General features: G+C 39.6%; 1 protein-coding gene across 1 annotated transcript in view; it reads right to left on the bottom strand.

The window, feature by feature from the left end:
• Positions 1–196: 196 nt before the first annotated feature.
• The window catches only part of nrxn2a (neurexin 2a), a 129969-nt gene continuing 112470 nt past the window's right edge, over positions 197–17695 (bottom strand). Inside the window, exons 18-22 of the mRNA XM_085420524.1 lie at positions 9413–9584; positions 7170–7259; positions 5505–5833; positions 3823–3907; positions 197–2669 (exon numbers count right to left, since the gene is read on the bottom strand). Coding sequence (XP_085276650.1) covers positions 1867–2669; positions 3823–3907; positions 5505–5833; positions 7170–7259; positions 9413–9584 — 1479 coding nt within the window. The 3' untranslated portion in view covers positions 197–1866. The remainder of the gene's footprint in view (positions 2670–3822; positions 3908–5504; positions 5834–7169; positions 7260–9412; positions 9585–17695) is intronic.

Genomic DNA, 17695 nt, shown 5'->3' with positions numbered 1-17695 from the left:
TGTGCTCACCCACAATGTTGCATCCAAGAAGAAAAGTCAAATAAAGTTAATTATTTTAGGGAACTTCTAGGAAGCAACACACAACACAGTTGTGTACAAAGTATATAATCAAGTGTATTTTCATCTTTATCCACGTTCTGTACACATATTAAGATCCATTTCACATGAACACTATACAATAGCAATGAGTGAGGAATGGTATATTTTCTGAGCACTGAGCAGCTCATGTCGAATGGCACTTTCATAAAAAAAAGAACGAAATCACAGAGCATGAATAAATAACTCAACAGAGAAAATGGCTTTATATTATCAGATCCATTGAGTAACAGATTTAGCACATATAAAATGCACAATGCAACAAAACAAAACATTTGTTTGTTCCACCCTTGTGTTTTCTCTGCATAATCTGTACCGTAAATAATCCCCCCCCAAAAAACCCAAAAGATATTTGCAGCTATCAGAGGAAAAAGTGTGCTTTTAGTCCGGATTTGAGTAAAAGGCAATCTAAAATATAACGTGTTAAGAGGAGTGGTAACAAGATACATTGAAATATCAGAGAAATATCAATACAATTCACAAATCTTCAATTATTCATCTCGTAGAATAGTCATTTAATAACCGATAGAAAAAAAAAACAATACATGTTTGGCTGCTTTACAAGGAATATCTATGCTTCAAAGATATGTTTACATTTTCTGTGTGCTTCTGAATTATCCCAAGACAGTTTAGAAGAAAGAAAACATTATGAGCGAGCCAGCATCTGGTGAGGTGTGTTGGTTTCCTCTTTCCAAGAAGCAATCAGAAAACACTCTCAAATGTGATTCTGAGCTCTTGAAAATTCCTGTAAAGTTCGGGCTGAAACAGTTTTGAAGTTGTCATGAAAAGCTGTGTTGCGGGGGCGAGCCAAGCATAGCATCTCGCATGATTATTCTTCTTTATACCTTCCCTACGTACACGATGCTTTTTCAATCTGCTAACCACTATATGTACATACAAGCAGTGTTCACGGATAAATACCTTCACTGGTGTAGAATGACTGGCTCACAATCATCCCTACCTGGAATGGCATGGCACATTGACTGCAATATCTGATATTAATTCTCTTTCTGAGCCATCATACTGTAAGGTTCACTGGCCAGAATATGGAGAAGGATTTGAAAATTCCTTTTTTCACCAGGAGGGCTAAATATCTTGCTTCATTTACTTTACGATAAGCCATCAGCAACACGGTACCATCTCTTGTGGATAGAGGCAGAGTGAGTGGGGAGTTTTAAAATCACATGAAATAACATGTAGACTGCAGACATGATGTCTTATCCAAATGAAGGCCTTCTGTTCGAGTGTAGCCAGGATGACTGTTGTGCTCTCTGTTCATCTACCATCAAAATTCAATAGCTGGGCTGTTCAGCCTCATACATCATAATGGGGACATTGAGACTTGAGATAGGGCATTACAAAGAAGTACAAAGAAACCAGATGTTTTTCAGCACTTTCTTCACGGTGCCATATCCATGCTATATACAAAGCCAAAGTGGATATGCCTCCTTCGAGCTTGTTAAAAACATAAAAAAATGATACACTAATAAGGAATTGGTGAATGCAGACTGAGTGCACATTGTGATACAGAGGATGAGTCAGATCTTGTGCCGTAGATAAGAATTTATCATTAATAGGAACTGGGCAACCTTGACTTTTGAGAAAAATGTAAAAGCAGGACACAATTGCTTTGCGCAGTTGTTGTTTCTTTTGTTTTTTTTCTTTTGTGGAATTTTTCTGATAGTCGACCTGACAATATTGGGGCGCGAAAGGAAAGCATCCTCTCTCATCCTCTTGTCTCAGTCCACACTTGCCTACTCTCCTGTGATTTCAGACGTAGTATTCTTTGTCTTTGTTCTTTTTACCCTTTGTGATGGCCTTTGCCACAGAGGCTGTCGCTGTGTTTTTGTCTTTGACCACTGCTCCGTTGCCCTCCGCAGTGGAATTGTTGGCAAAATTGTGGCTCTGGTCTGTCTGGTAGGAGCCCTCATCCCGGTTCCGGTACTTGTACATGGCATAGAGGAGGATAAGAATGCAGAGAGCAGCAGCAGCCACGATACCAACCACCATCCCCGTGGTGCTACTGGACTCCCTTATCACCTCCACGGCACCAGGCAGGCTCTTATCATCAGAGGCTGTGGGGTTGGCTGTGGGCACATGGGGAAAATTGGGGGGGTAAGTTAGTCCTGGTGTGTTTCGGGAGGATGGAGGAACAGGGGGCAGAAGCACCTGGTCACGGGTGTTCATTTTGCCTGCAGGAATGTGGAGCTGGTCAGGGTTGGTGGTGGGAACAAAAGGAGGTAAGGGGCGGGGTTTCTGGACTCCACCATCACCAGCGGCAGGGGGTGGAGGAAGGACTGTCCTGTCAGTGACCAAGGGGGAGTTTTTATTGTAAAAGTCCTCGTCATCGGATTCCGTCATCTCCCCAGAGCCGAAGGCTGAGACCTCCACAGGGTCACCACAGTCCTCCTGGTCCGGGGGGCAGGAAGGGTGGGGAGGGAGTATCAGGGACTCTTTGGTGGTTTCAAGTGGGGAAAGGAGAGTAGGAGGAGGAGGGATGACGGGGTAACGGGTGGCGATGGATGGGGGCTCAAGGGAATCCACTGTTATAATAGGCAACACTAATTCACCTCCTAGAAAGAAAACAGAAAAGGTAGGGGATCCTAAATTAGAGCAGAATTAACACTGAAATTCTGGCTGAGCAGTTGTGCTCATCAGAACGGAAGCACAATCTGCTCATTATGTACATTATTAATGAAGAATTTAATATTAGATGGCTTATCAGTGATTTTATTTATAGTAATTGCATTTCTATAATACATGGGTATTTACATCAGCGCTTGGCAACTGAGGAGAAAAGCAAACCGAAAGCATCATAATGCTGTCTGGAAGGTATGCATATGTGTGTGGGTGTGCAGATTAAGAATGTTTAATAATGCAATACAGCAAATGCGTAAAAAAGAGCTCACATGCAGAAACAAACATACAAGATGACCCGTGAGAGGCGGCAGCTGAATGAAGAGCACATAATAAACACAAGAACATTAAGTTTTAAATGGCCATGCTGCGATATGCACATCTGTAGGCAGAGGTTGAGGAATGATAAGAGAGCAGAAAGGTTATTGTATGAATGAATCACACACAAAATAGTATGATTTTCTGAAAGCACTTGCTATCTTACAGATGTACCTTTAACCACTACTACTAGATGCCTCAACAATTCAACAATATATTTTCCTGTGTGTGTGTGTATTTGTATATACGATTATAACATTCTGCAGAGTTACAGATGTTACAGATACATACATCTACAGACATTTACAGCCAATAGGTTCTCTTTCATTATTATTTCAGTCACACTTTGCCGGGCCAGACAACAACAAACAATTCTGATAAGGTCATATTAATAATTAAGGCACCCACAATAAGGCCAGACTCTCAAGTTCTACAGCTTGTTTCTGTCACAAACTCGATCAGACTCTCTTAATGCCTGAAGTACACTTCACAAAGATTGTCTTTGATTCACTTTTGTGAGCTACAAATACAGGGTAGAGAACAAATTAATGCTAGTCTGTAATAACTATCCAAATAATGACAGTTATTTGACAGAATTACTCAATATGTGAGTGTAAGATAGTTGGATGAAACTGAGAAGACAGATCTGTTTTGTTAAGAACAATGATGGCTGCCTAAAAGCACTGCATTTTGTCTGCACTCCTGGGTAAAAATAACATGACTCATCTAAGCACCCTAGTACCATCGCTTCATAAGGACCAATTGACCCACCTGTTCCCGGTTCACACTCTTCCAGGTCCTCATCATCACTTGGACACTCAGCTGATGCCACCAAAATATCATCAGAGTTCTGTGGCTGAAAGCAAACAGGGAATACAATTTCTTTTTTAACAAATACCCAATAAACATTTTTCTTCATTCAGGCTCACAGACAGTCTCTTTTTTACACTGACTGTCCGGTCTGAGAAAAAAATCTGCACTATGCAGCACTGTACTGCTTAAGTGTTTGTGCCTGGAGCGACACTAGTAAGACTACAAGTTCAAAATGAGCCCATCAGCAGCTGCTTTTTATCCTTTACCCCATTGGCTGACTTTATGTGTGTGCAAACAATGGAAAAACATCACCGATGGAGGCTCTCAATGAGATAAATGCTATATAATTGGGTTTTAAACAATTCTTTTATATCAAATTTGCACAAAAAACCCATATAAAATTCTCACATATATTTAACGAGGATGCAGGATGCACAGTGGGCTCTGGGCAGAGTGGGCATTAGAAGGCTCACTAATGGATTACTTTGATAAATTGAAAATATAGAGAAGACCATTTTAGGATAGCTAGACAAAAGAAATGGAACAAAAAGAGCACTCTGCAGTTTTATTAGGAGAGGCAGTGGCAGTGGGGGTTCTTTAAAACCTCAGGACAAGTCCAACTACTGAAATTTCTCCAATTTGAAGGGTTTTCAGCATTTATCACATTCAAATTCTTTGTTTTTATGTGGCCGCTGTATTGTAAAAATACACTAAGCAAGAATGTTATCATTATCCTAATCCTAATACCTTGATGGAAAGTAAGTTATGCAGCGAATTCAGAATCAAACATGCTGGATCAAACCTGTTATTTAATGAATTTATGAAGCATTTTAGCTTACCTATTACTCCATACAAGGTTTTATATGCCTAATTCTTTCAGTAATAGCTGATGCAGCGCTAAGAAATTTAATGATGCTGTGAAACACTGAAATTTGTCAAGGTGTGAGACTTAAATGTGGTTCATTTCATCTCATAACTCCTTTCATGATGATCAGGGGAAAAGTGTGTTCATGTTCCTAAACCCCTTTAAGGCCTAAAAATCTGAAAAATCTGAAAAATAAGCTTATCATTGTCAAATGTAGAGAAGAACTGGGGATTCTGAAGTGTTCTCTGGTTTTGTGATTGTGTGTTGACTGTCATCTTAGATTCTAGTACTGCAAGTTAAATTTCAAAATGTGCATTAATACAAGATGAATGGAACAGAAACTACAGTATAAGCTAAACATGACAGGGGGATTAAATAAGCTCCAAATGTGTAAACCTGTGCAAGTTTAAACATTTATGTTTTATAAGGTGACACACATAAAGACAGTGCCAAAGTATTACTCAGTTTTGTTCTTATATTAATCACAATTTTGCATTTTTAAAGCTGATTGAGAATGTTAAGGATGCTTAGACATATTAGCAACCTGATAATTGAACAGAAATATAAATTTGTAATTTTGGGAATCACGCACAGCTCCAGATTTCTACAAAGCTAATTAATTAAAAAAAAAAAAAAAAAAAATCACTCACTGTTATTGAGCCATATTTAAAATGGCCTTTTTTCCTACTGCGAAACATAGACAACAGCCTTCACCTTATGAGCTAATTACCTCCCTGTTGTCAGCAAATTAGCACCCCTTTTTAAACTCGCTGACCTTTGAGATGCTCTCACTCAAGCTGGGCGACCGCTGCCTGCGGGTGGTGGTGGTGGCCATCGTGGTGGTCGTTTCCATGATCGTGGTAGACATATCAGACACCGCCAGCGGGGTGACGGAGGTGGTGTCCGTGGTCACCACGGAGAGCGAGTCTCCGACCAGCCGCAGGTTCCCCTCCACCTGTACGCTGGGGTCATTTTCCGCTGCCAGTTTGAGCACCTGGAGACCATTGTAATACAGCCCTGAAATCTGACCCTGGAAGGGTCGCCCTTTGTCAGAACCGCCAATTTTAATGGCTGCCTGGCTGTTAAAGATGGTCAACTGTCTCCCTAAAGTTAGACAGAAACACAGAGAAGGAGATGATGGAAAAGGGGAGAGAACGGCAGAGCACACACAGAGACGGCATATGGGAGATTTTGCACAAGAACATCATCTGAGCCAGGTGGGATTTAGTAATTAATTTGTTTAAAAGCTTATTTAGATGTTAACTCTAAAAAGGGAAATGTTGGTTAGCAGCAAGTTTATAATTTTGACTTTGCACATACAAGAAGAGGAGGCTTAAAGCCTATTTAGATGTTTATTTATGATTTTGAAATGTCACTGAATAAGTTAGCAGCTGCCTGTGGGAAAATGATATTTATATTTGTCTCTTAGCTTTAGAGGGGGAAAAAAGAAGGTGTGAAGATCTGTATCTTATGGCTCCTTTTAACAGGTAACTACTAAAATGGCAGTCTTGCCACACATCAGACAGTTTGAAGCCGAATGACAATAAAAATTTGACTCCCTCCTCCCACTGACTTCATCAGCCATTAGGCCATTAACACATGCTTTTCCGTGGGTTTCCCCCACGGTCCAATTGTTTTACCTCCTCAAAGGGGCAATGATATTCAACAGCACCGCTGTCAGCACCTTTACTGATAAGCAGTGTTACATCTGAGGAGGAGGGCTGCGGTAATGGGCCCAACTCAGGAGAATACTTATTAGCAAAGTTAATGGCTGCAAACAGTGATCTACTTTAACAGCCTGTCAGGGTTGTTTTGTTGCAGCAAAAAAAAAAATTCAGCTTGGGAGTCTGATGTGCTCGTTGTAGTACAATGCAAGGCAGCACAAGATTACAGGGAACAAGAAAAATGGAAAGAGGTTCACTGGGGTGAACACATCCTGAAGCTGTGGTTTAAAATATGGTTCAGTTATTAGGAACAAAGCCTAGTCAGCTTATGTCCAGTGTTAGCTTCACTGGTATTAATGAAAACGTTACACAGCATTTTAATGATATTTATGTAGAATAATTACACACAGTATCTAATTACACACAGTGGTTAAGAGGGATGATAGAGGGTTAGACAAGGGTTATGCGCTTTTAGTTAATTTAGTTTAAAATCTTTGTTAAGGTGCAGCCTCTCCACAAGGTATAAGGATGACAAAAAGAAATGGCAAGCACGCCATATCCGTTTGCTTCCACACTCATTTTCTTCTGCTTAAAGCTATACTGTGGCCATTAAAATTCATAGCCGGTACAAGTTCCAATTAAAATGGAAATGTATACGTCTGGGTAACCTGCACTTTGTCACCCTTGTCTTCTGGCACTGCACCTCTCAGGGGGGGAAGTTTATTTACTAGTTATTTCAAGGGTTAATTAATTAATTAATCAATTATATTTTTTACCTTTATCGAGTAGCCACTCGTCAACTACCCGACCAAGTCTGTATGGGATTCTTTGCCTAGCAATAGCCAGTCGTTCATTATCATAGTGTCCTTCAAAGAATTTGGAGAGACAGATTAAAGGTTAAAGTCTGCAAGCTGAAACATCACATGGTTAGAAACAAAGTTATAACGGCTAACATTTTTAACAAGTTATCAATTTTAACTCAGCTGTGAGTTAAAAGAAACTTGAGCTTTACTTAGTGTTATCTAGTTATTATGAGTAACACTGTTAATGCTAATTAGAGCAACGTTTAGGCTATTTATAATGTGCTACTCTAGTTAGTGTTATTTAGCTATTTTTTTTTCCAAGCAAAGCATCGTCTTCAGTAATTACCAATTACAGACGAATAATTTTATGTACTTTATAAAACAGACGTTCATTCATAAGAAACAACCAATCAAATCAGGAAAACAGTTGCATTTAGACAGTGATAAAAAGTCATGTAGTTAGAGTAGGAGCATATGAATTTGATTGCATTCACAGAGAGCCAAAGTCTCGCTCACTTCAGTGCCAAAATGCATTTTTCCAATGCAGCGCATGGTATACTTGCAGTGTTTTTACTCGAGCTCCCAGAAGGCAGTGACAGTATGTCAACATCAAAGGCTTATGGGAGTTGCAATTTTAAGTCTCTTTGGTGTTCATTCATTCATTGTCTTGTTCATTTATTTGAACGAGACACAAACAGTTCCCCGGTGAGACAGGACTTCAGCTCTCCTTTAAACACATGCAAATGCAAAACAAATAAATTAAAATAAAACAAGAACAAGCAACATACAGTAATTACAGTATGAATTGTTTCTAGACATTAGGAGAGCCCAGATTTTTATTTAGACCTAGCACCGAGGAATTTCTATCAATCATCAGCCACAGGGTCACTAAAACTGATAGTAAATTATTGTGACATTATTTTGTTCCATTCACATTCTGTTGAGATTATTATTTGCAAACATTTTCAACAAATTTGTAATTAATACAAATATGAATAATTATTAGAATCTAAAGTAAACCATTACAGCACAACAATGAAAAGGCAGTTAAATGCCTGGTTATACTGTAAGCTGTAATATAGTGAAGATGTTAAAATATGTTTGCCTTTTTTTTCTCAAACAAATTGCCAGAAAAAAATACTCCATGATATTTGATATCTATTTAAGGCACAAGAAACTTGTGTGATGTGCACTCCCTATTTCTAACTATTCTATGCATTGCCATGTGAAATGTTTCAAATATCACTGATTGCTGAGTGGGAGCTGACATAAAAGTGCACACCATCTTCATTACCCAATTGCATGCTTGCATGTGCCCTCGTGTTATATGCATCTGTGATTTGAACACCAGCTGGAGGCACAGAAAAGATGTGGTTTGTGTCCCACTATGCCAGCTGGTGCACCTGCTCTGAATAAGGTTAATTGGTAGATTGGTTCAGAACAGGTTAAAGCACAGCCAGTTATGATCATTTTATGTATGTATCTTTTCTTTTTTGGGTCCATGTATATGTTGTGTGCACACAGTTGAGTGATTTTTACTCACTATCATAAGTTACCACACATAAAATAAAACTGTTATATAACTTATCATTATAACAGTCTCCCTTTAGTGAATCTACACTATTTTGTATCTAACAACAGACAGATTAAGGATGATCAAGCATGATCACAGCCACATTTTGAATGTCAGCAAGAATTTGTCAAGTGAATATTTATTGAAAACAACACTATCATATAAAGTTAAGGCTAGCAGTTCATACATTCACATCTAAAACACTGCTATATTGGGCTGAAATAGCACTTAAGCCGCACAAGAATGGCTTAAATATTACACCATTTAGAAAAGTCTAGAGAATCCCACCTGAGCCACAACTTCACATCTTCCCACCTCTCTACCAAACTAAATGCAAATACGGCAGCAGCTGATGAAAATACCTGAATTGCTAAACTCAAAAAGGCAGCTTTAAGGAGATTTACTCATTTCAAACTATTATATTTTTACACAAACACATAATTTTTAGTTGCATGAGGCAACTTTAATAGATCTCTTATAAACTGATAAAATAACCACGCAGGAACACTGAATTAAAATTATTCACTGGGCAAACTGCCAAGGCAGAAATAGGCAGACATGCAACCCTTTCTCTCTGATCCAGAAGTTTCATGCTGTCTTACTATGCGTGTAATAACTCCAAAGTTTGTCCTGTTAACCTTACCTGGTGGATAACGCTCAATGACTGGATGGTTGTCCACCTGGAGAGTGGCATTGCCACCACTGCGTGTGAAGCGTACAACATGGTACTTGCCATCATTTACTATGACAGCAGGCTCATCAATAGTGATGTCATCTGTCCCCACATTGAAGATGACACCAATGTTTCCTTGATCCTGCACAAAAACAAGAATGAACGTGACTCATTAGGCAAATGACAGATGCGGTAGGAAAAGCGAGCATTGCCACAAATGGGTTTGGGGAAAGTCCAAGATAGTGAAACATGTTGAGCAATCACTTAAAAATAAATGAAAGTAAGGGCTAACCCTACTTAGAGGTATTCCTCTGCTTCTCGGGGCCTGTACTTTGAGCCTTAGGGCATTTGCCCTGGGGGGCATTATGCCCCACTTCAATCTGCTGCTGGATATCACTATTAAGAGCATATAACACAGGTTGAACAATACAGTGTCAGTTGTGAATGATAAAATAGTAATTATTGCTAGTATTTATTTATGCATTTATTTTACAGCTTAGCAGATTGCGTGCCGTTTGGCGTGTATTATTAAATTATATTTAATATTGATATTTGCTTTGTACATCAAAAGAACTGTTTTAATTAAATTGGTGATGTTTATCTTTTTATAATATTTTTCACACTTTTCTGACTAAAGAGACAATGGCTTGACAAGTTTAATCTGTCTGCTTGTCAGGCCAGTAACCTTGTTTAAACGGAAACCCATATCCTTTGTGACATGGGCAGTATGTTTAGTTCTTTCTTTAGGGTTCAGTGCCATTTCCCCTCAGCAGCCAGCTCCACTTTCCTGATGTGGATCACTCTTGACAGAATCCTGCTGTTTCTCTTTTGGTTGACCAACTTCTCACCCTGTCAGCCTCTACCTACTCCTGCCAACCTTCCTCAAAGGTCAAATCTGCTTCTCAAACTAGCCTTTGTTTGGTACTAATAAGAAACATTGGAAGCAAACTCTGTGGGGTCTCTGTGCCTGTCCGGCCCTTGTACGTTCACTGCCTCGCAGTCATTTTAAATGCAAGCCAAGGACAAAGTGCTAAGGTGGTTATAATAGACATAGTGAGAAACAACACATAAAGCTGCGGGGCCACTTTCCCTCGACTTATAGCATTAACCTTTAATGCTGGTTTAATACAGAAGTAAGTAAGTAAGTAGAAAAGGTGGAGAAATAAATCAAAAGACCATACTTATTTCATTGTAGACCAGAGATTATGCAATGTGATATTATGATATGTATAACACATGCAGTAATATTCTACTTTTATCCCACCCCATAACATGTGTATCTCAAATGTTTACAGTCAAGGACAAAAGAATCTGAAGGTTCTTATTCAAACAATCTCGACTCCTGCAGCTGGTTACACCGTATCAGACCTTGAACCAGCGAGGAAAGACGAGGTAAAGAGTGAAAATGACTGGAGTTGTGTTTTATTTGAATAAAATCTTGCAAACTGCTGGCCTTCCATGCTATGATGTGCACAATATCTACTGGCCTTACAGCCATTATGTAAATATGTTCAACAGTGGGCCTTGCATTGCAATTGGATTCCCTGCCTCTACTGTCAGAAATGAGCTGCATAGCTTATTCCTTGACATGCACCATTTCATATAACTGATTGTTCCCCATTTTCTTCTACCTCCAGTACTGCATTACTGACTCAAAGGCTAAAAATTCAAATACGTAGACTTCTTTTCCTTCCTTGATGGTGTGATGTAAAACCTGTCTCGGTGCTTTGCTCTTACCCTCTAATCACATGTAAAACCATTCGAGAAACCTTTTGAATTTGAAATAATTATTCTTGCTGACATGGCTGGTGTTAAGTACAGAAGTTTTAAGGATTGTTATCTTTTTATGCTTTCTAAAATCACCTGAAAGCCATCATGAACTCATGAACAGGTGAATATGTGCAATTGAATTGAATTATGATCCCTGAACAAAAGCTGGACAGTTAAAGTCACACAAATGTCACAGAACATGTACACCCCTTCAAGAACAAAGACACACTTTGGCAAATGAGAAATCCTTTAAATGCCTTTTGATACGCACTTACTATAAATTCCTTATATTTTTTATTGTCAGTGTTATCCTTTATATTTTCTTTGTATACTTATCTGTAACCTAAATGGACAACTTTGGATGTCGGTAGTTTAAATATTCTTCCGATGATGCAAACTGATGAGTAGTCATTAGGCAGCTACAGGGTAGTGCGACCTCAGGTCAAATTTCAACTCGTGTCCTCTGGACAACAATTAAAATCTCCAGGGCCAGGAGAGTCTGCCTGGGGGTCCTTATGGCTTCAAAAAGTGCTGCTCCTATTTTGCTTACTCAGTCTTAGAGAGTGATTGCAAAATAGCCCTGAAGCACCTTTTGACAGTTGGCAAAGCAACACTAATGCACCCCGGTTTTTGTAAACAAAAGCTTGGCCATTCTAGTCAACACATTCTCACTCCCAACTTATCACATACTGATGCTTGGTCATGACCCATCACATTTTTACTCACTGCCCTTTAGCATCATTTTTTCAGTGTGCAGGGCAAAGCATTTTCCAGATAAAATACAAAATTGAAGGCAATGTGGTGCTGAAACAAGCATTTTGTGAGTCGACCCTTATAGAACCCCATAATACAAAACTTTTAGCACAAATAAACTTATCTGCAGCCTGGAAAAGCATTTTTCATTCCTCTCAGTGTACTTAACAGAATAGACAAACAGATAATACAGACGGCAACATGAATATAGCATATTTCAAGATTTATATGTGCAAGGGTGCAGAGTGCCAGATTTTTGAATGATTGTGGAATAAATAAGGAATGGATAACTGGCCACTATAAACACAGCATTATGATAACTGCATTGAGTTTATATAAAGGCTTAAAGTTATATATTATTATGGTTGTGGTTATTTTATCTGACTGACATTAACTCGTTGACTGTGACTGTGACATCACTTCCTTAACTGCAAAGTGGTTTTTAATGCCCATGTAACTGTATGAAGTGCATTTTCTTGCACACTCACTAAACTGTTTCGACACCCGCTCTGATGGACTCTTACTTTTCTCCTGTATCTCATCTAACCTGCTACTGACTATAATTCACATGAGGGAAAAAGTACAGATTTTTATAAGGATATGTGATTTCAAGAATTTGCAGCTTCTTCAGATGAAATGATGACGTGACAAAATGAATTAAAAGAGTTACAATACTAACAGTTCTTCTGTGATAATACATCGCCGCTGCCTGATATATTTTTAAACAGAGCACAGAGTGGACCGATCATGATTCTTTTAACACCACCAGCATTTCTGTCTGTCTCGGTTTGTCACCAGCCAAATGTTTGTCTCTGAATTGGCTTGCTTTACTATACTCTCTACTAGAGACTTTTTAGAGGTGGGTGGGAGCCTGCGACAATACTGTTGGGATTTTAGAGTCTTCAAATCTTTCTCAGAAATATAGAAATGATAAAATGTGCTTCAATCAGGTGTGTCGCTGTGGTCAGGGGTAAGGTTTCCATTAATTTCTGATGGAAACGACACATCTTAAATGAAGGAAACTGAGCTATAAAATTTCAAAGATTATGAAAGACAAATAAGTTCTGCATAAAAATGTGTAATTATTACTGTAAAATATATTCTGGCTATATAGCTAAATGGCTTATCACCTTAATAATATTGGGGAGAGGAGTGAGATTAAGGAATCACTGAGGTCCACCCAAATCTCATCCAGTAAGTTGACCTTTTGCTCTTGAAGCACTGCTTTAACAATTCTAATAGTCTCCATTTTGCACAGTGTATGTTCTGTTTTGTTTCATCTTTTAGTCACTCATTAAAAACATGACCATTTGAAAATAGCATTAGCCACTCTGATGTGCTCTCAACTGAATACGGTGATGGTTTGCTGCTTTTGTGCAGAATAATTGGTCTTTTAAGCTGGTGCATGTACCGTGTTCAAAGTCATATTTTTGAGCTAACCATGTGACCAGTTTATTACAGCAATCTTCAGCAGCTCTGAAATCCCACTGTAATTATTCATCACAGTGGTAGTTTTGAATGAAAGGGGTGAAATCTGAAGAAAATCGAAACCATAAAAAGCTCATATCATTTGTTTCCTTTACTATTTTCAACTGTTATTCAAGCCAGCTTTGCTCTCAGTCGTCCTCTTCTGCAGAGGGCAAATTCCAGCGTGGAGACAGAATGAGATAAAAAGAAGAATTAACACTAAAGCAGAATACATTAAAACAAATCACAACTTATGTCTCTACAAAACAAGAAGGTGTGAAATTGTTGGGAAACTAAAAAAAGATTTCAACATCACCTGAACTGCTTTGGATTTCCCTCCGCTGAGCAGTAATAAGGTGTCAAACTCAGCAATCTGTCTGTGCGCAAGGACTTGGCAGATGCTAGGAAAAATGTTTTCAGCTCACTTTGCACGCAGGCAGGAATCCTTGCATTTACTAGCAACAGTCTACGGCTGGCAAGGTCAGATTCAGACATTTAAAACTGGAAATGCAATTTAAATGAGACGATTTAAAAAAAACAAACATCCAGGGCAGGATTTTTGGACCAAAATATGTCAAGTAAATGACATGTGGAGGAAAAACACTTTTGCTTAAATGTTCAACACTACAGTTTTTATCTGTTTTTTCAGTATAATGTGATATATGTGCAAATTACAATTAGCAGAATATCTGTTAAAACAAAAATATGTATTTGGTTTGGTAGGACGAATGTGATGCCCCCCTTCTTTCCCCTTGCCCTGCACTCAGAGTTAAGATTAGGGCAGCACGGTGGCACGGTGCGACTGGTTGTCTGTCTCTGTGTGTTGGCCCTGCGACAGACTAGCGACCTGTCCACGGTGTACCCCGCCTCTCGCCCTATGACAGCTGGGATAGGCTCCAGCGCCCCCCGCGACCCTGAAAAGGATAAGCGGACGCGAATGGATGGATGGATGTATTTGGTTTGGTAGGACAAATGTGATGCCCCCCCTTCTTTCCCCTTGCCCTGCACTCAGAGTTAAGATTAAGAGACAGAGTCAATGTGGTGTGGAAAATGAGGAGATGCTGACAAGCACACTCAAAAAATTGAAATTGGGTGGTTGTTACATGTACAAGATTCAAACTTGTAATTTGAACTAAATAATTTCATGTTTCTATGGTGAACGCAATTAAATCAAGTAGCATCTGCATGAAATTCAGCAGCTTAATTTGTTCTTGTTGAGATGACATGATACAATCTAGTCAGAGTGGTTAGTTGCCAAATTTCGCTCTACATAAATAAATCACTTCAAGTCAATGTAAGTATACTATACTATACTTTGACATGTTCAAAAATTGGTTATTTTACTTGGTTAAATCACGTGGTTAAATTGTGTTCATCCAACAACAGATTTTGTGCATGATGTTTTTTATTCTAGTCTTTTACCTGCTTCTGTGCGTTGTATCTGCACCAAAAAGTTCAATATTAGATCAAATGAGTCCAATAAATCAGGTAGAAAGTACTTTTCCACACTTAACAGCAGGTACTTTAATACAGAGACTGATATTACAATTCAAATTCCTTTTAGAATAAAAATGATATGAATAAAAGAGGCGCACACGTAATTCACAACTGGTTTCAGAAGGGTCATAAAAACTTTTTCATCAGAAGACTTATTTGTTTTTGTTTTTTGGAATATAAACAATTCAATCAGATTGTTTTCAGGCTGGGTTCTTTCTGCACATGGGGTCCATTCGTCTTTGCTTCTGCCAATGCCCAAAACAGTAATGTAACTGTGTGGTTATGCATGCCCAAAACGGCAGCTTCTGAGCTGAACTGGTCCCCTGGAACGGACACTAGCTGTCTTCAGGGAGCTGATCAGACACGTGCCACAGATTAGATTAGCCACTGAGGACATATTCATTACTTTAGTGGATATGACACTAAGTGCGTGTGCATCCACACATGCAAACACCAGACAGCTGACCTCAAAGCTTCCTAATCAGAATGAATCCAATTCAAATGAGAAATAATAATTAAAAATAAGAGGAGCCAAAGTTTTGCTTTCAAAGGTCAGATTTGTAATCTTATAAAGGCTTTTTTTACTTTTAGTGTTTACCACAAAAGTGTCTGCTAATAAGATAGCGACTTCGAGTTACGAGTTTTGTCAACAGATGTGATTTTAATTATTACACCATTCACAGACGTTTGACAGATCTCCCTTCTGGTTTTCATCACGGCACACCTGTCCTGTGGCTCCATACTAAAAAGCCTGATTTCCCTCCAGAAAAAGGCACCATTGCAGGCAGATGCTGAGGCGCCACTTGGCTTCAACGACCACACACACACAGGCTCGCAAACACATATCCACACACGTGTTCATCACCAGAAAATATCTCGTAGTCTGCTGACGTGCGTGCGCCTCTTCTCCTTCTTGTACTTGTGTGATTTATTAATTCCTATTTTATTCCAATATTTGGACTCAGATGCCACTAATCGGTGAATCACACAAGCTGTGATGCTTCTGCGCCAAGTTAGAATAAGGACAAAGTCTAGTTAAAACGTCATTTAAAAATAGACCGAGAGGTTTAGTTATATCCATTTCATTTAATTAAGATTAGAGCATTAGAACTCCACCAGCAAATGTGAGTTTGCTTCCTGTTTTTTTGGGCCTTCATCAGCTTATCTGGAGAGAAATGATGATATGTGACTTACAAGTTTACTAAAATAAAACTTTGGCACCTTAGCCGTCTTTTTCTTCCCCTTTTTGTAGCTGTAACTATTTCTGCGCTGTCTATATTTATTTAACTGCTCATGGAAATGCTGCCAGTACGACAGCAACCACGTACTGTTCACATACGTAAAGGTTGAAAGTACTGCAATCAGCATCAGGAACGGCTTACCAGTTTATCGATAGAATAACACGCTCTGTGGCAACTCGTGAGGGAAGCTGAAATCTCTTGTTAGGGTTTCCCTTTAAGAACCCCTGAGTTACATGGCTGCCTTGTTGTCGGAAGCTGGTGAGCATTTGAGAAGTAGCTGCAGCCGCTCTGAAGCACATGATGACATCATAGTTACTGTAATCTACACCCTCCAAAAAAGCTCTGTGCATATGTGCAGTGCCAACAGATATCCAAATGTTGTGAATCATTTTGCAGAAAGGTCATGTGATGTTATCCTGACGGCTCTTTCTCTGCCTCCTCAACATGCAGACCTGGCCTGAATAATAAAGGTTAACACTTAAGAAGCCACAGCAGCATTTTTTTTTAAAACTTTTGAATAAAAAGTTCACATTTCAGTGTAGTGACGTTCATTTCATGGTTTCATTTGTTTCTAACTATGTATGTACATGTTGTTCGGGCATTCAAATAGTTGCTGTTGCACTCTTCTGTTTGCAGACAGAGTAGACTAATTTGAACAGTTCTGATAGGCTTCACACCTCACACAGACCAGATTTGGCGCCGAGTATGGCAGTATGGCAGCCTCGTCGCGAGCTCCCCCAAGCAACGGCTTTCTTCTGTGTTTAATTTTACTTTTCCTTTATTTTTTCACGAGCAGCACTTGTCTCCTTGTGTACGACCGACAAACCTTACTGGACATAAAAGACGGTCTTTCTTATAACTTTCCGGAGTTCAAGTTTTGCAACACGGACGCTCCGTTTGCAGACCCCCCATTCATCTCACCTGAGACGCCTTTGTTCTCTGGCCCTGGAGGCCGCAAACGCCGACGCAGAGGGAGAAGATCTGGCGTTCTGGTTCGGCGCACTTACAGACCACCGTTACCCAGTTTATTACTGGCTAATATGCAGTCTCTGGAGAACAAGCTGTGCGAGCTTCGGGCACGGATCTCATTCCAGCGAGAGATGCGGGACTGCTGCGTGATCTGCCTCACAGAAACCTGGCTATCGGACAAAGTACCGGACTCCGCAATACAACTGCCGGGGTTCTCTGTGCACCGCGCGGACAGGTCACAGGATCTTACTGGGAAAAGCAGAGGCGGTGGTGTATGTTTCATGATCAACAACAGCTGGTGTGATTATGCGAACGTGCACCCGGTCAAATCCTTCTGCTCACCGGACCTGGAGTACCTGATGATTAAGTGCCGGCCATTCTGGCTACCGAGGGAATTTACAGCAGTGATTATTACGGCTGTTTACATTCCCCCACAGAGGCAGCGTTTATCACAGCCGGAGACTTTAATAAGGGAAACCTGAAGAAAGTCTCACCAAAACTCCATCAACACATCCTTTTCAACACACGTGGAAACCGGCAACTCGACCACTGTTAC

Source organism: Rhamphochromis longiceps, linkage group LG10 (genome assembly GCF_057381845.1).
Source record: "Rhamphochromis longiceps isolate RC_006_pf linkage group LG10, R_longiceps_female_GT1.1, whole genome shotgun sequence".
Classification (NCBI taxonomy): Eukaryota; Metazoa; Chordata; class Actinopteri; order Cichliformes; family Cichlidae; genus Rhamphochromis; species Rhamphochromis longiceps.
This window is presented reverse-complemented; position numbering and strand designations above follow the sequence as displayed.